The 26,034-nt window shown below is 45.8% G+C and overlaps 2 protein-coding genes across 8 annotated transcripts in view; one reads left to right on the top strand and one right to left on the bottom strand.

Moving 5' to 3' along the window:
• TATDN1 (TatD DNase domain containing 1) overlaps positions 1-26,034 on the bottom strand; it is a 35,808-nt gene that overhangs the window by 8,627 nt on the left and 1,147 nt on the right. For 2 of the 5 annotated variants that reach the window (XM_059723779.1, XM_059723781.1), the window contains exons 2-6: positions 15,233-15,298; positions 7,661-7,710; positions 6,095-6,158; positions 4,910-5,053; positions 4,776-4,818 (exon numbers count right to left, since the gene is read on the bottom strand). In XM_059723779.1, the coding sequence (XP_059579762.1) occupies positions 4,776-4,818; positions 4,910-5,053; positions 6,095-6,158; positions 7,661-7,710; positions 15,233-15,298 (367 nt within the window). Of the gene's footprint in view, positions 1-4,775; positions 4,819-4,909; positions 5,054-6,094; positions 6,159-7,660; positions 7,711-15,232; positions 15,299-17,366; positions 17,458-26,034 lie in introns of those variants that run through there. The other 3 variants (XM_059723778.1, XM_059723780.1, XM_019495746.1) reach the window with 3 other exon arrangements.
• Positions 17,387-25,928, top strand: LOC132249230 (NADH dehydrogenase [ubiquinone] 1 beta subcomplex subunit 9-like). Of its 3 annotated transcripts, none has more exons than XM_059723783.1 (4): positions 17,387-17,595; positions 20,633-20,825; positions 22,648-22,761; positions 25,666-25,928. In XM_059723783.1, exons 1-4 carry the CDS (start codon positions 17,387-17,389, stop codon positions 25,792-25,794), a joined length of 645 nt encoding a protein of 214 aa, XP_059579766.1. In that variant the 3' UTR covers positions 25,795-25,928. The 3 variants fall into 3 exon arrangements, with proteins under 3 accessions (XP_059579766.1, XP_059579767.1, XP_059579768.1); XM_059723784.1 differs by having other exon boundaries at positions 17,513-17,595; positions 20,605-20,825; XM_059723785.1 differs by having other exon boundaries at positions 17,517-17,539.

Genomic DNA, 26,034 nt, shown 5'->3' with positions numbered 1-26,034 from the left:
ATGCGTGGAAAGTATTCCCCTACACATTGCAAAAAACTAAAACCAAGTAGCAAATATGACATTTGTACAGCACAGTCATCCTGGAAATACCCAGAAAGTATTTAGGTAGACCTTCCTCTCTCACACTTTTCAGTTACAAAATAGGGTCCCAATGTTAGGATGAGTTCTTTTTGCCTCTGCCTGTCCAAAATCTCTCTAGATATTCCATTATTTATCTCCCGTCTTCCTTGTTGCAAGTGTCTGTATGTCTCATCTTTCTAGATTGCCTTTTATCTCTACTATTCCCTTTCCTTGAGGGATAAAGGGTTGATAGAGAAGGGTCTTACAGAAAAGTACAGAAAGGGTGGCAAAGAGAAACCAGCTAGGGTGCTGGTTTCCTGATACTCATTTGAAAGGAAACCGATTAGTAGTTCAACAACCTTGTCAGTTTCCATTTGCAGCTAACTCCGTCTCTAGAGTACTGCCATCAACCATATTTGCTTGGTTGTCTGCCAAACTGCACCCAGACAAGGCACATTACAACCACTCAGGAAATACAGTAGAGGTACTTATGGTTGGCAGATGGCCAGCAATGCACAAATAAATCTGAAGAATAACATTAATAGTATAAGGCTGGACAAAGTTGCCTGTTCAGCAAACCAATGCTAACAGCATTTATTGGATTTCTTTACATTTCGTTGTTAAAAACTGGACGGAGCACTGGATCATGTTTGTCCATACATATCAAGGTCTTCCTTTTAGAGGAAAGATTCAGTGTCCACCGGTAGCTGCATACGATTTGTAGGCTTGGGGTGGAATGGAAAAAGGTTAAGGTTAATAGATGCTTAGTTTAATGCTCATCTTTAGAGCACATAGAAGAATGGAGGAAAAGTAGATGCAACAACTGCAAAGGTAGAGATATTGGCAGCACTGCAGAACCAGAATCAAGGGACAGTCTCTCCATATCTACCTCTGCCCAAGAGAGGAAAAAATAAAAATAAAAATTACAAGAGCTATTAAAAAAAAATGAAGCCACGCCAACTATTTAAATATAAAGGCCATGATAGCCACCAACCAAATTGTTATTTAACAAAATAATACAAACGAACAGAAACACAATATCCAGATTACAGAAAAAGGAAATCCATCATTCACATTTAAACAAGTTAAATCTAAGTCATACCCTTGAATCTTCATGCCAATTGTTATCTTTTTACAATCAGAACTTTGTCTTTTTTTAAAAATGTTTCCCTCCCTTTCTTTCCCAAGTGGAAGACACCCCCAGACACATCCAAAACACAGAAAAGCTAACTGACTACTCATAAAAGAGAAACAACAAAGTGATTAATTAGAAAGGGGTGTGTGAAATGTACAAAGCAAGCCAACTGGGGAAAAAAATGAAAACAGTTTCTCTCCCATGTTTTTTGTTATGTTAATCATCAATACATTTGAAATCCCAGCAGATATACATTCAGTGATAGTTAAATTGATATTCCCTTTTCATTTCATATTTTAAAATGAATTCAGCATTTGTGAAAGATTCTAGACTGACATCAACCACTCACATATTAATGAAGGTATGCACAACCCAAAGTGTCAGCAAAAAATGTTTCCCTTGGACTGCATCTCAGAGAACTGAATGGGGGTGTGGGTGGAGTCAATGCCGCCAAAACTTGGCTTTTCCCCATAGCCAGTAAATACAAATGAGAATGCTTAGCTTGATATTAAAGGATCTCTGCCATCTCACATAATTTCTGATGCTGCAGTAGACGTACATACTACCAAACAGTACCAAATACTACCATATCATAATGGCAGCATTACATACCTGCTTAGCACAGAAATAGATAACTATAGAACGAGCTAGATAAGAGAAGCAGTACTGAAGTGTTTAAGCTTACATTTACAGACAAACCCCTAAACCTGTCAAAACAAGCCGATGAGAAGCTAAGCATGTGTTTTAAGTATCAAAAGGCCTGAGCCACAGCTCTCTGAGGAAATAAAACAAATTAGAATCAATGATGTAAATGCTCTCCAAAGAAGCAATTCTGGATGTACATTCAGTATTGGATGTATCCAGCACCGGAAGTATCTCCAGATAAGTACAATATTTCTTCTCTTTGTATATACCTGGGTAGGGAAACTTCTGTCCTAGGAGTATTTGATCCATGCAAGTCCTGAGCAATATTATATTACGAAACATGATTTACAAGAAGTTGGAAAAACTGGGATTAGTTATTCTGGACAAGACTGAATGATTATACATCTTCAAGTACCTGAAGAGTGGTTATAAAGAGCTCTGGACAGACTATTCTCTGTGATCACAGAAGACAGAGCAAGAAGTAAAAGTCTTAAATTACAATAAGGAAAATTGATGTTGGATATTAGGGAGAACTTTCTGAGTGGCTTAAACACTGAAAAAGACAACCTAGAGAGCTGCAGAGTATCCAGCCTTGGAAGTTTTTCACTGAAGACTGAACACTTGGATGACATGATTCAGGCAGGGATGATCTTGCCTTGAGTAGGAGGGGTGGACTAAATGAACTCTGGAGGTCCCTTCCAGCCCCATTTTTCTATAATTTTATAGCAGAAGAGAAGTCTCTAGACTGGTATTACCAATTTATCCATAATGTGTCAAATCGCTGAACTGTCTAGATAGTATTTTCATCTGCAGAGATCTAGACATTACCTCTTATCATTTAAACCATTTCTACACTAGAATAGGTGAGAAAGTGGAAAGCCTGGTAGAAACCAGTCCTGGAGCAGCTTTACCAAAGGACTTTCATCCTGTCTGGATGTGCAAGCCAGGATAGAGAGTAGAACGGCCATCCTGTCATCTTCACAGGCAAATAACTGTCCACAAGGAACAAAGTTAAATATAACAGAAAAGAATGTTTAGATGTTGGGTGGAGGTCAATTTCAGGTATTATTCACTAGGAAATCCCCACACTTTCTTATCTTACCGTATAACTGAGGGTGACTGTTTGGAACTATAAATGGCTAGCATAAGAATCTCAACTCCCACTATGCTGACAGCTGGCAAGTTTGCTGCACTCACTCCACCCTTTACTCTTAACATGTCAAAATATTAATAGCAGAAGTCTCCCACTAATCTGAAGGAGGTTTTGAAACTTCGAATCTAAGGTCTACCCAACACAGTGTTCATTTTTTTCTTTTGTTAATTGTGCAAACCAGATTTGCATAGGCAGCTATAACAAAGCTACCAGTGAAAGCAAAAATATATATGGAAATAAATAAGAAAAACGTACAAACCTAAAAATGAAGTGCATCTTTCCTTGGGGCTTTCCCCATTTTACATTTCTTTAATCCCTTATCTTTCTTGCCTTCTGTCTCTCTGAATCAGTACTTCCATCTATCTTCTTTTCTATGATCTCCAGCAATGGTGGCAACTGGAGCCACTAGAAATTGGACTGACAAAATCAGCTTATTCCACACAACCCAATGCACAAGTGACAAAGTCTCTATTATTTGACACTACCAACCTAGGCCCAAAAGGAATCAACTGGTGATGTTTTCCCGGTTTTATTCGTCTTCCTTTTCTCTCCCATGTTAATTTAAATATGATTAGAGATTTCCTATAGCCTAGCAAAACTGAAGGTCAACAACTTTGTGTTAGTGAGCCTGCTGGCATAGGGCTGTGTTTTGATGTCAACGTACTGGGAAGGAACAACTGGACTCTGGCTCTACTGATGATTACGAAGCAGGCTCAGGATTTGCTTGGCAAACAGAATAATCTTCACTGACATCTTGCCTTCTCATTATACCAGTGTTTTATTGCACTGCAAAGGCTGGTTAGGGGTCCTCCAGATTGTACTTTACTGAATTCACTTCACTCTGGATTCTACTAGAAATCATAAAACGATAAAGAATTATTCTAGCCACTCGGTCTATCTTCTTACTACAGGAGGCTAAATCAGGAGCACAGTAATGCTGTAAACTAGAGATTAAAAGTTACAAACTAATACACCTTCTACAGTGGAAGCTATGCGAGATGGTGAGGGGAAAATATCCCAACCAATCACTCTATCACAGTGGTTGACAGGGGGTTTCCAGCTATTTAGAGCAGTGATAGTCAAGCATCATCCAACAATGGATCATTTTGTTTGCATTATCATTGGCTTTCCTCAACTACTTAATAGGCCATGCATTTTCTGCCCTGAAAGCACAGTATAATTGAGATGCAGTGGCTGTATGCTTCCATTCCAACAATCCAGTACCTTCCCTGCTCCATATTCCATATCCCACTTATGACAAGCCACCTTTCCATCTTCCAGTTTTCTCTCACTTGTTTTTCCTGACTGCACATCTCCCAAAGACCACTCTTGTCAATTCATTTCCCCCCTTCCAACTCCTGACTCCACCCCCTCTGACTATTCTGCTCCCTTCTACCTACCTTCTTTCCCAACAATGCAGATCCTACCTTGGGCAATACTGCAGGTTTCCCTCCCCACTGGAATTTCTGAGTGACCTTGAATTCAAGGGAATGAATGCCTATCGATCCAGAAATCCCCAAATTCTGATCAATTCTACAGCAGAGGACATGCTGATTCAATGTGAGGTCATGTAGGAGTAGATCTGCACCAGAAAGTTCCTAACTGCTTGAATGTGGCTTTCTTTCCAGTAGTTGCTGGAAACTCTAAAAACATAAACCACTTAGATCAGGTACATTTTACACAGTGCAAGTTGCATAGTTACCAAATGCCACTTGCTACAATACAGAATTAAAAATGCTTCTGTAAATTGCTATAAGGTTAATCTACAGTAATCTTTCTTACTTGAGCTGGGTGTCCTTAGGGCAAAATTCTAATCTATCAAAATCTACAAGAGGAAAAAAAAGAATAATTAATTAACTTTCCTTTTCAGGATGCAAAGGAAGAGAATAAACTTGAAGCAGTCTGATCATACTTACCCAGGCCACATTCCCCAACTGCTATGACCTTCCCCTTATTTTTTTCAACCAGATTTTGTAATTCAGCTAAATATTGGTCAGGGTCACTCTTCTCGAATTCTCCACAGCGAGTGGGATGACAGCCAACCGTACTGTAAAACATCTCTAATGTAAAACAGTTTTAAAAGATATTTTCAGGGACAGAATATATTTTTGTAAGTTACAGACATCATTTGTATTTTTTAGTTCCTAAAGAAACTTTCTCTCCTATTGTCCCTATATTATCTGTCTAGTGAATTAATACCAATGATATATTCTACCTCAAGGACAGTAACATTTATCCAGAGGCTGTTCACTATAGACCAAGTGTAGTATCCGAACAATCTATTCCAAAACAGTAACTCATACTTTAGTTTTTCCTTGGGTTAATTATCAGACAAAAACGTAACTGGGGTATACACACATCAGGTGACAATTGTTGCTTATGCTCTTGAATCAGCATCTAAGTTTCTTCCTCTCACCTACTCCAAACTCTGACACCTGCTGGAACAAAATCTCTGGGTCAGCCCCAAGCAACCCCTTACAGGTTGGAACTCTGCCACCCTGCAAGGGGAAACATGCAGTTTCCCACATCTGTCTCTTTTAAATGACAAAATCTGCATTTTTCCATGACAAACGGAAAACCCAGATTCCTGGTAATCATAGATGCTACTTATTCCCCAGTACAGTTATCCTAGCATAAGATTTTATGTTGTCTGTCCATTCCTTTGTAAGATAGTGTAAAGGTCAATTACTTTAATGTAAACTTGGTGTGTGCACAAATTCTCAGGTCAGTTAAAAATAATATATACTCTGCACTGTATGGCAGTGCAGCGTGGGCAGTAAATATTATACTAGCACATTAACCTACTCTTGGGAGAGGAGGCGTGAGGAAAAATTCCTCCTCCAAAAGCATCGTTCACTTGTCTAGAAACACAGAAATGGAAGACAAAGACTAATGCCCACCCAGACCCAAGCCTCCCTGAGATAACATCAAATAATACAATGTGGCCATGTGACCCCAAGATAATATTCCTTTTTTGAATCTGATAAGCCCGAGTTCTGCCAGCATTTTCAGGGGTAGATAATTTTACATGTCAATCATGATGGGGGGACTGAAAGTGATGCTACCCTGACTAGATATTTAGCATATTAAGGCAAGGATACCATTTGTCTGTGCCAGCTGTAATGCATCTTTACTGTCTTGTAGACTTCCACCTGTAATCATAAACTGAAATGAAGAGAATACTGTCAGCATATACTTATTCAGCTTTGAGTTAATAGCAAACTAAGGGTATCAAAGGGCACTTAGATACCAGAAGGATAGGACACACAAGAACCTAAACAGATAAAATACTAAGAGATATTTCCATTATACAGTAAAAGTTCTGTTATTTAGCATTTTACAAGCCAGCATGCTCCACTAACCAGCATACCAGCTTGAAAGATAAAGTGAAACTGGAAGTGCCCACCATGGCACTTCTGGTTTCTCCGAGCCCCCATAGCTCGGGCCAAAGCAGCCTGCGCTGCCAAGCCCCCATGGCCCGGGAGCATATCAGGTTGTGCGGGGCTGTGCGGAACCCACCTCCCTGTCCCGTAGGACCCACAGAGCCCCGCGGGAGCAGCAGCGATGCCACGGGAGGGGTGGAGGGATGCCCCAGACGCAGCGTGAGAAATGGCGGCTGGGGCCACTCAATTATCCAGCATATTTTGTTATCCGGCATCCCCCGAGAATGGGGGATGCCGGATAACAGAGCTTTTACTATAAATAAATTCAAATTTTGGTAAATCATGCAAGTAGCTACTGAGTCATCGAGAGACATGATAATGAACTTACAGTGGACCAAATGGTGGATTCTGTTCAATAGTACATGAAGTGGATACCCATCTCGACTGTTGTTGTAAACCCAACATGTACAGTACCACTGCTTACAACAATACTAACTCCTTATACAGTGATTTTCACCTACAAAGACTTCTTCATGTCCAAATATGAGCATTATTAGTTACTTGCCCCACAAAGCTGCTGAGGAGCATATAATGCATGTACATAGCTTTTTAAGTGCTAAGAATTAAAATTATTCTCTGTTAATGATTGGATGGTAAGTTTTCCATCATTCTTCAAAATTAGTTTTTCTTTAACTCTCCAAATGTCCTTTCAAACCCCTTCAGAAAATAGCTTTTCAGAAAATAGCTTTTTTTGCCAAACTTCTAAAAACGCTTGTTTCTCTAAAAGAGAAGCTTATCAGTATACTTCATTAACAGGGTAACATAATATGCAACTTGCATGATGCCACACATTTTATATATATAAATATTTGCATCAGAATCATAAAAGTATGTTGGTCTGGGCTAACAGAGATAATCACAGTGTAAGTGTTTCACAGGATGAAAAAAAGAACCCCCAACATGCTCACATTAAGTTACAGCAGAAAAGATGATTAAAACCGGGCACAACAAATTCTATATGCATGACACAAATAAACCTCTTAGAAAAAAATACCCTTAAACTTAAGTTTCAGAATCATCTAATTACTGTGCACAGGAAATGTAATGCTTTGTACAAGAGTATTTTGATTCCACCATAACAGAGGGATTTTGTAGCATTTTTATTAATACAAAACTTCAACAGAAAGTTGTTTCAGTATTTATAAAAATCCAGTTGAAAAGATTAGAGAAAAATCAGTACAGCAGAAAGAAATGCACATATACATGATCTACAAGAGAAATTACCTTTTTAACACCAGTTTTGACTGCTCTCTCTATTATGTCCAAAAAGTCATCTGCAAAAAATTACCAAAAAAAATGGTAAATTTAAATCCACTTTTTGGAACATTATTTAATTTAATTACTTTAAACTACAGCAACTTTTGCACACTTAATATTACATTTACTATAGCATGAATAATTTTTGGACAGATGCAATTGATTAATGCTTAGGAAGACTGTGACAGGGGGCCGTCCCAGGGCCTATCTAGGGCAGTCCTCTTGCCTGACGTGCCTGCCACACCTTTGTTGTACAGTACTGAAATAACTGTTTCTAGGCAGGAGACCCTAATTTAATGCCCTGATGCCAAGGGTGTAATACACAGTTCCGACCTACCATTTACCATGTCCCATGCCTTGCAGATGGCATTCAAAATCACTTCCGCTGTTACTCCTCTGGCCCCACTGCTGGACCGCATTTGGCCTCTGGCTCAAACTTGGCCTCGGGTGTCCTCAGACTTACCTTGGCCACATGCCCCATCACTGGGGTCTCTACTCCCACATGCACTCTGGGCTCCTAGCCTCTCATTAGGCTCCTAGCCCCTCTCACACAGCCCCCTCACTGGGGTCACTATTTTGCCCCCTCACTGGGGCTGCGGGGCCTTATGCCCTGTGGGCCTCAGGTTTCTGTCAACGTGCCAGGACCTCACTCTCCTTCAGACCTTACACTAGGCCCCACTCTCATTTAGGCCTCGAGTCTTTCTGGCCCCTGTGTTGTTGCTCAAGCCTCACTCTCAGGCATTGGGCCTCAAGCCCTCCAGGCCTCCATGTTGTTGCCCAAGCCTCTTTCTCTCAGACTTTGGGCCTTCCCGGCCTTCATGCTGTTGCCCGAGCTTGCTGCTTTTCTCTCAGGGTCCTTTCCTCTCCATAGGGTCACTGGCAAGGAAGTGGGGGCTGAGGCTTTCCAGTGCCCCAAACTTGCTGTTCACTAGGGAGGCACTGGTGTGGCATTACCTGAGGACTGCCCTGCCACACCATCCTCCCCAGCAGGGTATAGTTTCAGGTCATGCCCCAGGACCACTGCAGGCCGCCTGCCCTAGTCTTACCTCCACTCACTTGGGTCCTGGATGTTCTCCATGGGTTGCTCACTCCCGGGCACTCTGTTGCAGCCTCCTTCATAATCTCATAACCTTCCTCTCAGCCACAGGCCCCAACTCTCTCAGGCCCCCTTGCAGGGCACCTCCCATCAAGAGGCTGGGCTTCAGCATCCGTCACACCAGCGTGCTGGCCAGCTGACCACCTATCCTCTCTTGGCAGTGATGTCCCCCCCATCGAAGGGACCTTCAGCCTCTTTTAGGCTCTGGCCCCTTCTCCAAGCCAGTTGAGGTGCCAGTAGCTCTCCTCAGCCCTAGCTTGCCCCTCGTGGTAGGCTTACTTGCCCTTTGGCCTTTCAGCCCTGGCCCCCTTGCTTTGACCAACTGAGATTCCCTGGCATCAGTGTAGCAGCAGCTGACCTCCCTATTCATCAGGGGTCCCCCCTTGGGCTCCACCATGAAGCCATCAACTCCCACAGGCTTACCTAGAAACCTAGAGATCTTCTATCCGGCAGCCTTTCACTCCACTGGGTTCATCTGAGCCCCTGGCCTCATTTACAGCCAGTTCTGATCAGGGGCTTGCCCAGCCCTTCAGTAGCCCCCATTCTCTAAGCCCCTTTCCTAGTCTGGCCTAGCTCTCCTTAGGCTCACAGCCATTTCCTTGGGCTCTGGCACCCCACTAGGTCCCTAGGAACCTCCTCCTTCCCCATAGTGCCTATCCTCGACCTCCAGAACATCCTGGGAGCAGAAGAACTCCATTCAGATGTTCACCCTTTGGCCCCCCTAGTTGCAACTGCCAGCTCTACTCCTCAGGGCTTGCTTTTATTCTGAGGCTGCTCCAATCAGGCGGCCTCCTGGCTATCATGTCACTGCCTGATTGGCTCTGCAGTCACCTGCAGGCTGCCTCACAGCTTGCTCAGGCTCTTAAAGTGGCAAACACCTGAAGGTGCACTGCCACAAAGACAAAAAGGTGAATGCAGTGCCTAAGGATGTGATACAAAGGCATGCCCAAGCTCACTTAAAGTAGTAGGCTCATCAGAGATTACTGACACCCTTAGGTAGCAGTACCACCCTTAGGTAGCTACATTGCTTCCTCTTTAGGAGTTAGCACATGCAAAGCAAACATGGTATTATAACCAAATAAAATGCATGGACCTCTAGTTTCTTTCTTGTCAAGCTTCTCTTCAGCTTCCCTAAATGCCTATGCATATTTAGTGAAAGATTTAAAAAAAATGAAATGCTGCTTTTTCTCAACATATTAATTTTGTTTCAGTGGGAAATAAACACATTTTTTTTTCATTTTCCTCACTTTTTGCACTGGAGAATGAGGAAATTTTAAAAAAAGTGAAGGTTGGACTTTTTCCTCACCAAAAGATAGAGAAAGAAGAAAGGATAAGAGGAAGGGATAGAGGGAGAGGCAAAGAAGTTGTGGGGCAGGTGGACAGAGAAAAAGAGATTTTCACTGATAAACATACAAAAGATCTAGGATCTCCAAAAACTAGTTAAAAGCTGAAAAACTGTTACACAATGTGATGTATTTTGATTAGGTGTCTTTAATATGACGATTAAATTAAGGAAATGACTGAAGATGGGAAATGATTTAGCGCAACAACGGTGATGTTGCAGTGGGGGGCTGCTATAGACCATCAGACTAGGAAAAAGGCTTTCTTCAAACAGCTATTGGAAATTTCCCAATTACAGGCCCTGGTTTTCATTGGGGACTTCAGTCAGGGTCAGCTGGGAGAGCAATATAGGCAATCCAGAAATATTTGGGGTGTTGGGGACAACTTCCTAGTGCAAGTGCTGGAGCAGCCAAGTAGGGACCATGCTCTTCTTGACCTGTTGCTCACAAACAGGAAAGAATTGGTGGGGAATGTAAGTAGATGGCAACTTGGGGAACAGCGACCAAGAGATGATTGAGTTTTTAATTCTGAGGAAAGGAAGGATGGAGAGCAGCAAAGTAAGGACTCTGGACTTCAGAAAAACAGACTTTAACTCGATCAGGGAACTCATGGGCAGGATCCCCTGAGAAGCCAGCCTGAGGAAGAGAGGAATCTAGATCAGCTGGCTATACTTTAAAGAAGCCTTACTGAGAGTGCAGGAACAAACCATCCTGATGCACAGGAAGACTAGCAAGAATGGCAGACCAGCTTAGCTTAGCAGGGAACTCTTCAGTAAACTAAATCACAGAAAGGAAGCTTGTAAGAAGTGGAAATTTGGGCAACCAACTAGGGTGGAATATAAGAGTGTTGCTTGGGCATGCAGGGATTAAGTCAGGAAGGCTAAAGCACAATTGGAGCTGCAGCTAGCAAGGGATGTGAAGGGTAACGAGAAGGGTTTCTACAAGTATGTCAGTAACAAGAGGAAGGTCAGGGAAAGTGTGGGTGTGTGTGAATGGGGGAGGCAACCTTGTGACAGAGAATGCAGAAAAGGCTGAAGTACTCAATGTCTTTTCACTTCAGTTTTCTCAGGCAAGGTCAGCTCCCAGACTACTGTACCTGGCAGCACAATTTGGGGAGGAGGTAAGCAGCCAACAATGGTGAAAGAAAAGGTTAGGGACTATTTAGAAAAGCTGGACATGTACAAGTCTATGGAGCCAGACGGGATGCACCCCAGGGTGCTGAGGGAGACTACAGAGCCACTGGCCCTTATCTCTGAAAACTTGTGGCAACTGGGGAAAGTCCTGGGCAATTGGAGAAATGCAGATCTAGTGCCCATCTTTAAGAAATAGATGGAAAAGGGTCTGGGGAACTGAAGGCTGGTCACCCTCACCTCAGTCCCTGGAAAAAGCACAGAGTATATCTGTAAGCAATCCATTTCTAAGCACTTGGAGAAGAAGGTGATTAGAAACAGTCAACATGGATTCACTGGGGCAAGTCATGCCTGACCAACCTGATTCCATTCTATTATGGTATAACTGGCTCTGTGGATGTGGAGAGACTGCTGGATGAGGTTTACCTTGATTTGAGCAAGGCTTTTGATATGGACTCCCACAACATTCTTCCAGGCAAGCTAAGGAAGTTTGGGCTGGATGAATAGACTGTAAGGTGGATAGAAAACTGGCTGGAGCATCAGGCACAGAGGGTAGTAATCAATGGCTCCACGTCTAGTGGACAGCTGGTATCAAACGGAGTGCCCCAGGGGTTGGTCCTGGGGCGAGTTTTGTTCAATATCTTCATCAACAATCTGGAAGGTGGCATAGAGTGCACCTTCAGTAAGTCTGCAGATGACACCAAGCTGTGGGGAGAAGTAGATATGCTGGAGGGTAGGGCTAGGAGTCAGAGTGACCTAGGCAAATTGGAGGATTGGACCAAAATAAATCTCATGAGGTTCAACAAGGGCAAGTGCAAAGTTGTGCACTTAGGACAGAAGAATCCCATGTACCAGTACAGGCTGGGGACTGATTGGCTGGGCAGTAGCTCTGTAGAAAAGGACCTGGGGGTTACAGTGGACAATAAATTGAATATGAGCCAGCAGCGTGTCCTTGCTGCCAAGAAGGAATACTGGGCTGCATTGGTAGGAATGTCACCAGTAGTTCAAGGGAAGCAATTATTTGCCTCTTTTCAGCACTGGTGAGGCCACATCTGGAGTACTGTGTTTAGTTTTGGGCCCCCCACTATCGAAAGCATGTGGTCAAATTGGAGAGAGTCCAGTGAAGGGCAACAAAAATGGTTCGGGGGCTGGGGCACATGACTTCTGAGGACAGGGTGAGGGAACTGGGCATATTTAGTCTAGAGAAGATTGAGGGGGGATTTAATAGCAGCCTTCAACTACCTGAAGGGCAGTTCCAAAGATGATGAAGCTAGACTGTTCTAAGCGGTGGCAGATGACAGAACAAGGAGCAATGGTCTCAAGTTGAAGCAAGGGAAGTTTAGGTTAGATATTAGAAGAATGTTCTCACTAGGAGGGTAGTAAAACACTGGAACAGGTTACCCAGACAGGTTGTGGACTCTTCATCCTTGGAGGTTTTTAAGACCTGACTAGACAAAACCTTGATCTAGTAGGTAGGGGATAGTCCTGCTTTGAGCAGGGGGTTGGACTAGATGACCTCCTTAGGTTCCTTCCAACTCTAATTTCTTATGATTCCTACACCACCAGAAGCAGGTACTCCTTACACCTGCAGAAGAGGATCACACGGCTGATGGGCCAACCAAGATTAAAAAAAAAGACTGGGAGAAGCCCAGAGTAAAGAAATAGACAAAATCTTGCTCAACTGGGACTTAAATTACTATAATAGTTTTCTGGACTTCAAGTCAGTACATTTTAAAGGACGTTAAAATTTCATCTCTAAAAATTGTTAACGTCCCCAACCTTGTTTGAAGAGGGAGGAAAAGAAAATGAATGCATGTACGAGAAATTCCTTTGCAGAAAAATATTAAATTAATGCTCACTGATACTATGAACCAGAAAATAACGCATGTGAATAACAGTAAACTGGAAAGAGAGTAAAGATATAAAAAAATAAATCTTGATTCATTAGCAATAAATATTTATTGATAGAGAAAGTATATTGCATCTTTCTTAGATAAAAAGAGACACAATCATTGTTACAAAAAGCTTAGGGGGGAGCAATTATTTCAGGTGGAGGGCTGCTTAATGAGTTTTGGTGAGCTGCCAAGGACCACCTGGGTGGTCCCATCCCCTGACAGTTGCACCACCCTTTTGTTGCTATCTTGGGACCAGAAGTCCTGCCCCCTAACCCCTGACCTTTGCCACCGGACGTCCTTCCCATTGCTCCCCGGAAGTACTGCTTCTGGGAGGTAGGGTACCATCTTAGAACCAGAAAATAACCAAATGATACACTAAAAGTCTAATACTTACTATAACATATTTAATTTTATTACAAAAAATATTTTTGTCATGATTTGGGTTTGCATAGAGTATATAAAGGCGATTGCATAATAACTGAAAAATACATTCTGAGTTTTGTATATTGTAGGGGGGTATGGTGGGGTGTGTGTGTATGGTGGGTGTGGGTGCATATGTGTGTGTGTGTGTGTGTGTGTGTGGGGGGGTAAGATGGGGGTAGGGGGTTTGTGAGGGGGTGTGGCTGTGTGTGTAGAGGGGCATAGGGTATGTTGGGAGGTTGCGTATGTGTTGGGGGTTGGGGAGACAGGGTATGGGTCCTGGGGAGGGGTGTGGGGACTCCTCCACACTCTCCCCATGGCACGCAGCCCCAGAAGGCAGCAGCAGCAGGTGGGGTGCTCAAGGCACAGGTGCCTGGCAGGGTGCGGCTCTGGCCAACACTGCACATCACACCAAGGAGTGCAGCATTTGCTGAGCCTCCTGTACTACTGGTGCTCCCTGCCACTCACGCGCAGACCCTGAATTTGCACAGCAGGGAGGGAAGCCCCATGGAGGAAGGACCCTGGGGCTTCCCTCCCCTGCAGCGCAGCCCCTGAGAGGAAGGCAGCTGGCTCCAGCACCTGAGACTTCTCTCCTGTGTTGTGCAGCCCTGGCAGGCAAGGCAGCCAGCTCCAGCATGCGGGGCTTCCCTCCCCGCTGTGCAAGTGCAGGGGCTGCATGCAAGTGGCAGGGAGCGCCAGCAATACAGGCCATTGCGCAGAGGCTGAGCCCCTCGCTGTGATGTGCAGTGCTGGCTGGAGCTGCACCCCACTGGGCACCTGTGCCCTGAGCTCCCCGCCTACTGCTGCTACAACTGCCTGCTAGGGCTGCACACCATGGGGGAGTGTGGGAGGGTCCCCACACACCTCACTCTCCCTCACACCCACACACTGCCCACCCCAGCTCCATGCTGCTGCCACCTCCCCACCCCCCAGGGGCAGCAGCAGCAGCAGGAGCCCTGCATGGAAGCTGTACGCTGGCCAGCTTCTGCCCAGGAGGGTGGGAGCCAGGCAAAAGGGTACATTTTGGGGCTGCATGTACACGTAGGCACCTCACTCCCACCCTTGCAGGCAGAAGGGATGGGCAGGACACATTTGTTGGGGGGCCCCACAGGCAGGATGAAAGTGGTTGGCAGGCCAGATCCAGTCCACGGGACATATTCTGCCCACCTCTGGCTTAAAGTCTAAACCAGACAAACTACTGAGTCCAAACGCATAGGACAGGATCCTCAGCAAAAGGAAACCACATGTGTATGGTCTGTAAGATTGTTACCTGTTGCAAACTGCACTAATTCACCTCAATGGAAATAGGTTAATTCATACCTGGCCAAAAGAAAACAAAGGATACAGTTCTATGCTCAGAACCCCAGGCATAAATGAAGGAACCCTTGTTTAAAGATGTAGGTAAAGATTTCAGCTATTTAGTTCGGGTTTTTTTAACCATCTGAAAGTTTTATAGCACAAACAGATTTCAGCTAGAATGCATCTTTTTATTTCTAGAGTGCATATCATATATCAGGCCCCATTTGAATAAAAATAGTACATTTTATTTACTTTATATAACCTCTGAGGGAAAAAAGATGAATGTGTCATAGTTGCTACTTAGGTAAGGAAACAGGCCCTTAGTCTAACACTGTTGCTAGATTCAAAGAAACATTTACCTTGATGTTTCTGTGTACCTCTGTAAATCCCTCTGAACATAGGGTCTGTCAAATTAATAGCGATATCTGTCAGGAGAAAAACAATGGAGATTAAGTTACTTGTTGTAGTCATCCCCTCCGCTTTAAAGGTATTCCCACTTTGAAGTAGTGGGTCTTTGTAACAGAGAGCTACGCTGGCAGTTGCATGGTGTAATTACCAGGAGGGTCTCCCGTGCCAAACAAGTTGAAGGGTAGAGACCAGACTAAGAGGAATACCCTGGACTTCCAGGTTGGGCATGAACCCAACCACTTTATCTCATGAAAAAAACCCATGTTATGAAACCAAAACTAAAGACTTGGACAAATATGAAATGTGGATCTTGGAACATTAGACGTTTGTGTATGCCTGGAGCTGTAGTTTGCCTATTAGCAGAGATGGAACAGCGGAGCATGAATGTTGTCGCTATCCCAGAGGCAAGATGGTCTGGACACAGAAATGTTGTAATAACATAAAACTGATTCTGCAAGGACAGACAAAGACGCAACAAGGTGGAAGGCAACTGCACAAGACAGGAAGAGATGGAAGGGCTAGAGCTATGGCTGTTACAGGCCCTCGAGGCCTGCAAGGCCAGAGAGGGAGTGCTCTTCACTGAAGGAAAGATTAGGGAATATGCATGTGTATTCACATGTGTGCATGCGTGTGTGTACACACATTCATCCACATGTGTATGGACATACACACCTACATATACATATTATACATACATGTGCATATGTTGCCTACATGCTAGGTGCTCACTCTGGGTTAGGAAATAGCTTTTCTCTAGTCCCAGGCTATCTACTTGAACGGTTTCCCCAGAAGTATTTACCTACTAAATGTTACTCATGCTAATGTACGTCAATACTGAAGTTTTATAGGGTAGGAAGGCAAGGCCAGTCCATTTCTCCGTTCATCCCACTGAACATAACTTGTAGTGTAGCGGCTGCAACACTGAGCCCAGGGCTGTCCAGCGTACGTGTGGTCAGGCACTGCGCTGCCTGCTCCTACCCTCTGCCCCCCACATTGTGCAGACAACCCGCACTGCTTCCCCAGCCCTGTGGGCCATGCCCTGCTCCCACACACATCCACACGTGTGCCTGCACGTCTATATGTACATATACAGGAAATCCTCGACGGATGGCACTTCAGACGTTTATAAATTAACACTCTGTTTTGACTTTCTCACATCAGTTTTGACTTTACAAAGCTTGATCCCACACCAGCGACCAGGTTCACTGCGTCGCCCATCTCCCTGGAGAACATCTGGCCAAACTTCCTTGGACGCTTTCGTTAAGAAAGCAGCCGAGACTCCAGAAAAACCTGCAGCCAGGACTCCCAAGAGAGACTCCAGCCAGGAACCCTTCAAACAGTCCAACCAAGAGCCCTTCAAAGAGTCCAGCAAAGTCACCTCAAAGATGTCCTTCCAAATCAAAATGATTGCTATTTACAATATAAATACATTAATGTAGCTATATTCCTCATCTATAATTGACTGAGTACAAAATTCTGGGTTATTTTTGGTGAAAATAGGGTATCGGGCCTTGGTTCAGGAACCAATCCCCCATTGATAACACTGCTGCGATGGGAAAATCAGTTCCAAATTAACGAGGTTTCAAATTAAGACACAATTTTCAGGAACCAGTTGTGTCGTAAGTCCAAGGACTGCCTGTACACACGTGTGTGTGCACACCTATACACACACGCATACCCCCTTACAGGTACACACACACATGTGCACCATACACACACATCTAAACGTGCAGGTATATATGTATACCGGTGTACACACACGCGTGCAGCATACACACACCTATACCTGCAGGTACCTATACACACACACATGTACACCATACACACACAGACACACATCCGTACATGCAGGTACCTATACACACAGATCTATATATGCAGGTTTATATACACACACGTGTGTGCACCATACACACATCTATACGTGCAGGTACACACACGTACACAAAGTACACACGTGTCCCCATGCACACCTCATCCACACCTGTACACGTACACACGCTGCAGGTCGTGCCCCGTGGCGGGCAGCCGCCCCCCACTCCCCACCCCATGCCCGGCCCCGCCCGCGCGCCCCTCCCCCCTCACCGACGAACTTGCAGCGGCTCATGTCCGCGGCGGCGACGGGCGGCTATCGCGCGTGCGTCGAGGGCGGAGGATTCCGCCCCCTTCCCGGCACCCCCCGCGCCCCGGGCCAAGAGGCGCGGAGGGCGGAGCGTCGCCGGCCCAAGATGGCGGGGTACCTGACACACCGACAGAAGGTGCTGCGTCTCTACAAGCGCGCGCAGCGCCACCTCGAGTCCTGGTGCATCCACCGGTGAGGGCGCCTCCCGCCCCGCGCGGTGTCTCCTTGCAGCCCCCCCTCCCCCCCCGCCCATGACGCAGGGGCCTGGTCCTTGGGTGCGGGGGAGTGCGCATGCGTGGGGGGAGTGGCACCCAGTTCAGCTTGGAGGGATTGCGCATGCGTGGGAGGACTACCCCGCTCAGCCTCTCTGTGAGCAGCGCCCCCTGACGGTGGGAGGCTGCAGCGCTTGCAGGGGGTAGGGGAGGGGTCAGGCTGAGGCTGGATCCTGGCTGCACCCCGTCGTGCAGGAGTCCAGCTCCTTGCACCCTGCGAGGTCTTGCCAGCAGCAGCCGTGAGGAGGGAAGGAAGGACCCGCCTGCCCTGTGCGATGTGGCAGCTATGGGTGGCGTGGAGCCTGACTGCGGGATTTGAATGACTGGATGCACCGTGAATCCAGGCAGCAAAAACACAGCCCTGGCACCACTGCCAGCCGTGCAGGGATGTCTCCTTCTGCAGACCCCTGGGTCCTGGTGATGGGCAGGAGAGCAAGCGAGGGTTGTGACCTAGCCCTGGTTGCCCTCAGGCCATGTTGCCTGCCCCTACTGCCGTGGCTGTATCTCTGATTCATGCTGGAGCTACTGCTGTAACATGGGGCAAGGGATAGAGCCACTGCTGCATGCCTGGGGTCAGAGGAGCGGCAGCACCAGCTCCAGCTCCAGCCACTTGCTCCAGGTTAGAGGTGCAGCTGCAGCAGCTTCCACCTCCTTGTGCCCCAGGCTGGATCTGCCCGGCAAGGAGCCCAGTGGCCTAGATCCAGCCTGGGGCATGAAGCAAATTTGATGCCCATGCCATGGATCCAGCAGAAGCTGTTTGCTTGATGCAGAAATAACTGGGGGACTTCCTTTGGCCAGGGTTATGCAGGAGGTCATATGAAGGCAAATGTAATGGTCCCTTCTGACGTTATGAATTATTTATAGTACTCACTGGCTTTAGTTGAGATCACCTGGTCAATTGTGCTCTACAAATACTTGAGTGATCCATGTCTACAAGCACTTGCATCTTCTTTCTCATGGTTATGAAGCTTTTGCATATTATGTTAGCATGCTAGAAACATTGCAGTAAGAGCAAAGTATTTGGCATGATGATACTCCACAAATGTAAAGAGAGATCCCTGGAGAGGTATCCCTGTCCCTAATCATTTTCCATAATAGATAACGTATGAGCACAATGGTAGTTTTCATAATTCTGCTGTTTGCAGAAGGAGCAACATGGGAGAAAGTGCAAAGCTAAGGGAAAAACTGTGTGGTAGACAGTGCCTAGTACTAGAATAATTAGGTCAAACAGGACACTTCTGTGAAAGGGCTCAAGGATAAAGACTGGAACTACTGATGTGGAAGTGAAAAGGGAGCCCATGGAGGGATTCTGAGTGGATATATGCAAAAAGTAGTGTGCCAAGAAGACTATCTTAGTATTAGCATTTGGTGTGATCTTAAGAGGTACTGGGTTGCAGCCAAGTTCACTGAAGAAGATAACTATTCATGATGCAAGTTGATGAAGAACTTTGCTGAGCATTCTGGTGATGAGAGCACAGATCCTCTATAGCAGGGGTGGGCAACGTTTTTGGGCCGGAGTGCTGAAAAACACCACAATGCCTACCTCGGAAGGTGCCGGAGTGCCGGCATGGCAGAAAAACAAAATGAGGGCAAGGGGTACATGGCAAGATGCCCTTCTTGTGCTCTGTGCCCCCCACCCAAAGCCCCTGGCCCCCAGCCCTGCTGCCCCTGGCCTCCCACCCAAAGCCCCTGCCCCACAGCCTGGGTTCTATGGCTGCCAGCAGCTACCCCAACTCCAGGTAGCTAGCTGCTGCCAGCGACGGAGCTGGGGCTGCTCGGAGCTGGGCTTGCAGCGTCCCAGCTGCCTGCTGGGAGCAGCCTGGGATCCTGGCTGGCAGCAGCTCCCCAGAGCTTCAGCAGGGAGGCTCCAAACAGCTGTGCCAGGCTCTAGCACCAGCTCTGCACCGGTGCATGCAGGCGTGCCTCGGAGCAGGTGGTGGGGGTAGGGCCTGAGGCAGCACAGCCCTGGTCTCTTCCTCGCCCCAGCACGGAGGTGATCAGCCCAGTGCAGCTGTTTGCAACCAGCCCAGCCTCTGGGCAGCTGCAGCAAGCAGCGGGCTGGCTACAAACAGCAGCACTGGGCTCATCACCTCCGTGCTGGGAGCGGGGGAGAGACCAGGGCTGTGCTGCCTCAGGCCCCACCCTGACCACCTGCTCCGAGGCATGGTCTGCACGCACTGGTGGGGAGCTGGTGCTGGAGCCGGCACAGCTGTTTGGAGCCTCCCGGCTGAAGCCGGCCCTGGCTCTGGGGAGCTGCTGCCAGCCAGGATCCTGGGCTGCTCCCAGGAGGCAGCTGGCATGCTGCAAGCCCTGCTCGGAGCAGCCCGGGCTCCGTTGCTGGCAGCAGCTACCTGGAATCGGGGCTGGCTGCCGCGTGCCAGGCAAAAGGGCCTTGCGTGCCACACTTGGCACACATACCAGGGGTTGCCAACCCCTGCTGTTTAGAAATGTTAGATCAGGGGTAGGCAACCCCTGGCACCAACCAGTACCAGAGTGTGGCACTTTGCTGGGTGGACAGCAGGGAAGGGGCTAGGGCTGCTCTGTCACGATAAGGATCAGGCCTCTCGCAGCTCCCCCGTCCACCTCTAGTATGCCAGCATCTTACAAGTTGAGGTTGGTGTTATTGGCACTGCCCAAAAGCGTTGCTGACCCCTGGGTTAGAAATTGCCTGGGTTTGCATAACCAGGCAGAGGGATGGACTAATTTAAATGGACAATCTGCAGGCCTTTGTTAGAGAATGAATAGATGACCTAAGAAGGCTTTCTGCTGCTATTTCCTTGATGAGTGGTGATGAAAAGGATGAAAAATATTTGATTTGTAAAGCTGAGGACAAATCAGCTTTACTTGAGGACAAGACTATGCTGCATAGAGACATTTCTAATATTCCTGTACTGGAAACCTTTGACACATCTGCTTTCTTTCCCACTAGAACTATTGCAAGTTTTTTGTACTTACAGAGATAAGTATAGATTCTATGCCTGTTTGCTGAGAGATCGGTTTGATAAAAACAAGAATGAGAAGGATATGGTGAAAGCAACGCTACTGCTAAAAGCTGGCGAGGAAGAATTTTGGATAAAGCAGCATCCTCAGCCTTACATCTTCCCTGACTCTCCAGGAGGCACGTCCTATGAGAGATATAACTGCTACAGGGTAGGTAAGATACCAGCAGGCTGTTTGGCAATATGGGTCTTGTATGCTGGTCTGCCTTCTTACACCATCGTTGCCTCTTGCTTTGGGGATGGGGCTGAGGATTTCCATCACTGTTGTAGGTTTGTAATGCTCTGCTATTCTTTTCATTCTGTTAGGGCTCTTATTTTCCATGAAGGCTGTTAACGGATCCCTATTTCTTTATCCTGCCCTTCCCCCAAAAAACCTCTCACTCAAATGTTGCAAGTTAAGGTTGTAAATGATTGATTTCTGATTTGTGGATTACTGTCACATGTTCAACACTGCAGTGATACATGGTATAACAAAAAGCCAAGGTAGATTTGCATTAACATTCCTGGGGTTTTTCTTAAAAAAAAAAAAATCTATATAGAAAGTTTTTAAGGTTGTTGCGTGAACCTTAGGTGGTCTTTTTCTTGTTCCTCACATGCATTTCAATAAGACTGTGACTATTGGACAATGCACCCACCCTTTCCTATATCAGCAAGTGGGATTTGAAGAGGGTGGTGATGTTTAAGATTAGTTCAGGTGTGTGGTCTGCATAAGGAGCACATTGGGATAAAGAAATGAAGACTGAGGTGATGGACACACCCAAGGATATACATGTGATATGCATGATGCTGTGTAACTTTACTACAATGCGCAAGCCATGAAAAATGTGTCATTGATTTGCTCAGCGCGCACTCACTTCCCTGGCCAGGCACTGTAATAGTCCCTGCTGCAGGTAACCAACTTGGAGAGCTGTTCCTGTGTCCACTCCTTACTATGGAGTCAGTATACTGCAAAGTAAAATCCATGTACTTTCTTCTGTGTCTACACCCAAAGGAGGTGCAAAGCTGTGAGGGTTCTTGGAAAACAGAACGTGAAGCTTGAATTTGAAGCGATGGAAGCATTTTGAGAGGATTTGGGTTTACATGATTCAGGCAAATGACCAGGAAGGTCTTAGCTGCGTTTTGAACAGGTTGGGGAGGGATATGGACTTTGGCAGGATAAATGGGGCAGGAAAGGTAGCCCGCAGTTATCAAGGTAGGAGATGAGGGACCTGAATGAAGAGGAAGGGTGGGATTAGTTGGAAAATTGGTAATGAGGGGGGGAAAATAGTACTTATACAGAGCCTGGATGTTACTTTGTATAGTAACAGGCAATTAACAGCAACAATCCTGCAAGGATGTGTACTGACGCATCCTGCTTCTGCTCTTGATTAGACTGCACTTCAGAGTACATTTTATAACCCCCCTCTTATGGATATATGATTGCTGAACCAGACAGCATAAGAAAAAATGAGGTGAATTTTTAGTCTTGCAACTTTAACTGCTATAACTTCCATATCTTCCTTTCATTGCTGCATCTGGTTTTACCACACATGGTAGTGACCAAACTTAAACACAAGACCCATTGTAAATTGCAGCTGTTCTATAACTTAATTCAAGCATCTGCAACTGGTGCTTTTCTTGCAAGGGGAGAAATGGGAATAAGTTGGCTTAGTGAAAAGAGCACTATGGGACTAATGAGCCTTGGATTCTCTCTTGAGCTTGCTTGCTTGTGCTCTGAGTGACATTTAAGCAAGTTACTGTCCTCCCAGTATCTGTTCAGTGGTCTGTAAAATGGAGGAGAGGCCAGTAATTTTATCCCTGACATGATTAGAGATCTACTGGGAAGTGCTATGTAAGAGCTAGATATATTGTTATGAAATGCTGCGCTTCACAGACCATTTACCCATCCCATGACATCTGTTGCCCAAGATATATGTACTGTTGCTGTATTTTATGGTTTCTTTCATCTAGTGCTTGGTTTGCTCTTTGGACAGGCTCCTGAATGGGTCCTGGAATACTGGCATCCTTCAGAGAAGGCAATGTATCCTGATTACTTTGCCAAAAGAGAAAAGTGGAAGAAGTTGCAGTTGGAAAGCTGGGATAAGGAGGTCAGTACTGCTTGAATGCAGAACAAAGCTCACTTAGTGTGCAATCTGAGTTTAAAGAAATCAAATTTAATGTATTAAAGACTCTTACTGAGTGAAAAGAAATGCCCAATTTAGGCATGAAAGTAACTCCTCATGGTTAACCTGCAGCCCCTAAGTTCTCACCCCTCCTCCAGCTTTTGCTTCCTGCCCCTGGGGCAGTGTAGCAGGGCACAGCCCACAGGGCTGGGGAAGCAGTGGGGATTGCTTGCAGTACAGCATGGAGCATGGAATAGCATGGGGGCAGAGGGTAGGACCATACAGCACAGCGCCTGACCACACATAAGTTAGACAGCCCTGGGCTAAAAGTGTTGCAGCCACTACACTAGAAGTTATGTTCAGTAGGATGAATAGAGAAATGGCCTGACCTTGCCTCCTTTCCCTATAAAATTTCAGCATTAATGAGTAGCATTTAGTAGATAAGTACTTCTGGGGAAACACCATTTTTGAGAGAATTATCCTGGTGCATGTCTGCGAGGGGCCAGCAGGGGAGACTATGCTTAGGGGCAACCAGCATGGATTCATTAGAGGCAGGTCCCATCAGACCAGCCTGGTGGCCTTCTATGACCAGGTCACAAAATCCTTAGACGCAGGTGTAGCAGCGGACATAGTCTTTCTGGACTTTAGGAAGGCCTTTGACACTGTCTCTCACCCCATTCTCATTTAAAAAAAAAACAAACTAGGGGACTGTGGTGTCAACACCTACACAGTCAAATGAGTTACTAACTGGCTGGAAGACCGCACCCAGAGAGTGGTGGTGGACAGGTCTTATTCGACCTTGAGGGATGTGGGCAGTGGGGTTCCGCAGGGCTCAGTCCTCGGGCCCGCACTGTTCAACATCTTCATAAGCAACTTGGACAAGGGGGTAAAAAGCACCCTGTTCAAATTCACAGATGACATTAAGATGTGGGGGGATGTGGGCATGCTAGAAGGGAGGAATAGGCTGCAGTCAGACCTAGACAGGTTACAGGGTGGATGAGAACAGGATGGGTTTCAACACTGACAAGTGCAAGGTGCTGCACCTGGGGGGGAAGAACCTGCAGCATACCTACAGGCTGGGGAACTCCTTTCTCATCAGTGCAGAGGCAGAAAAGGATCTTGGAGTCATTATTGATGCCAAAATGAATATGGGCCGACAGGAAGGCCAACCGTACCTTGTCATGCATCCACAGATGCATCTCGAGCAGGTCCAAGGAGGTGATCCTCCCCCTCTATGCGACACTGGTCAGGCTGCAGTTGGAGTACTGCGTCCAGTTCTGGGCACCGCACTTCAGGAGGGATGTGGACAACATGGAGAGGGTCCAGAGGAGGGCCACTTGCATGATCGGGGTCAGCAGGGCAGGCCCTACGAGGAGAGGCTGCGGGACCTGAACCTGTTCAGCCTCCACAAGAGAAGGTTGAGGGGGGATCTAGTGGCTGTTTACAAACTAGTCAGGGGGGACCAGCAGGCAATGGGGGAGTCCCTGTTCCCCCGAGCACTACCAGGAGTGACTAGAAATAATGGTCACAAGCTGGCAGAGGGTAGATTCAGACTAGACATCAGGAGGTGCTACTTCACTGTCAGGGCAGCTGGGATCTGGAACCAACTTCCAAAAGAAGTGGTGCTGGCTCCTACCCTGGGGTCTTTAAGGGGAGGCTAGATGAACACCTCGCTGGGGTTGTCTGACCCCAGTACTCTTTCCTGCCATGGCAGGGGATCGGACTTGATGATCTGCTCAGGTGCCTTCTGACCCTACCAACTATAAGTATGTAACCTCAGGACTGGAGAAAAGCTATATGCTATATGCTAACCCAGAGGTAGCACCTAGAATGCAGGCAACATATTAACTGCTGCCAGCACTAAGACTTGTCATCTACAGCAGTCTCCCTTGCTTACCTTTGGCATTCCTTCACCCACTACTTCCCTCTCATCCCTGCCTCCCCTATTACCCATTGTTTTCCTAATTTCCACTTATTTACATTCTCACTGACCTCCTGTCACACTTTTAGCTTCTTTCATTCCTTGGAGATCTCAGAACAACAGCAGAGACTCCCAGTCCTGAAGTAGGGTGCTTGTGCCTGAAAGCTTGCAAAGAACTTTTTTCCAACTACTCAGTTGATCTAATAAAAGATACCACACCTACTCAAAGAGCCTTGCTTTACCTTGCTAAGGCTTCTTACTTTCTTTCTCTGAAAACCTTTGCCTGGACTAGCAGCCTAGAAATTGACAGGACTTAGTTTCACAAATGTTGTAGTTAAACAGAATATCACAATGTAAAATAGATGGAGCTAAAATATTCTTATGTATTTAACCAATATGCACTTTCTTATAAGCAATACAAGTAACAAATAAGGATCAACATTGTGTTATGGAGTTAAGCAAATTAGGCCCTTAGATATTTGTGTAACCTGTACATTTGGTAAGCTTTCAAGAAATACCAGCTCAAAACAGTCACAAAGCTTAAGTAAATCCAGTGTAGTCAACAGCTGAATTTCTAGAAAAGAAAAATTCTTTTAAGGCATTGGAAGAGGTTGGCTTGGGACCCATAACTTGTAGTGTGGTATCTTACAGTGCATAAGACAGGATATTTTTATTCTTTAGTTTAGCAACCTTGTATTCCATTATTTTTTTTCAGTAGGTTACAACTAGGTTTGAAGTAACAATTGGAGATTCAAATGATCCATATAGCAGAAGCTGCAGGTCAACACTACGTAGTTCAGCCAAGCAGCTTGAGTGAGGGAATTTTGTGAAGTTGGTGCTCCGTTTGTGACTTAAGGATCTTCACTGTACCTATGTTTGAGCCTGAAGTAAAATAAGAAAGAAGCAAAGATTTACATCTTTAAAATATGCTGATAAGCTGTGTGTGGACCTTTTGTTTTTTTGTATAGGTTCAGCAGCTACAAGAAGAAATTCCACCTGAAGGTCCAAAGAATGAAGCCTTGCCCCCAGCCCGCAAAGAAGGGTATTTGCCACCTCTCTGGTGGCATTACGTAACTAGACCCCGTGAGCGTCCATAGTAAAAGCATCCTCCGGTGTGCAGCTGAACTAGTGGCAGTGGGCTTGTTCTCCACAAATCCAATAAATACCAGTTTGCATGTATTACTGTATGTAATCAGCAGTAAGGCTTAACAAAATAAAAAACACAAGTATACTTTGGTGGGACTTGGTGATGTGCTATCTTAACTCTTAAGTCCAAGGTGCCTGTGGGTTACAAGTGACAAGGTTGGTGTGAATATATTTATATTACACATCTTAAA

Source organism: Alligator mississippiensis, chromosome 3 (genome assembly GCF_030867095.1).
Source record: "Alligator mississippiensis isolate rAllMis1 chromosome 3, rAllMis1, whole genome shotgun sequence".
NCBI classification, from domain to species: domain Eukaryota; kingdom Metazoa; phylum Chordata; order Crocodylia; family Alligatoridae; genus Alligator; species Alligator mississippiensis.
Note: the sequence above shows the minus strand (reverse complement) of the source record. Positions and strands in the feature narration are given on the sequence as shown.

Excerpts from the sequence above, each read along its gene's own strand:
- LOC132249230 (XM_059723783.1), top strand. The coding sequence starts at position 17,387 with ATGTCCGCGGCGGCGACGGGCGGCTATCGCGCGTGCGTCGAGGGCGGA. Across the intron at positions 20,826-22,647 it reads AGAGATATAACTGCTACAGG|GCTCCTGAATGGGTCCTGGA; the intron begins GTAGGTAAGATA and ends CTCTTTGGACAG. Across the intron at positions 22,762-25,665 it reads TGGAAAGCTGGGATAAGGAG|GTTCAGCAGCTACAAGAAGA; the intron begins GTCAGTACTGCT and ends TTTTTTGTATAG.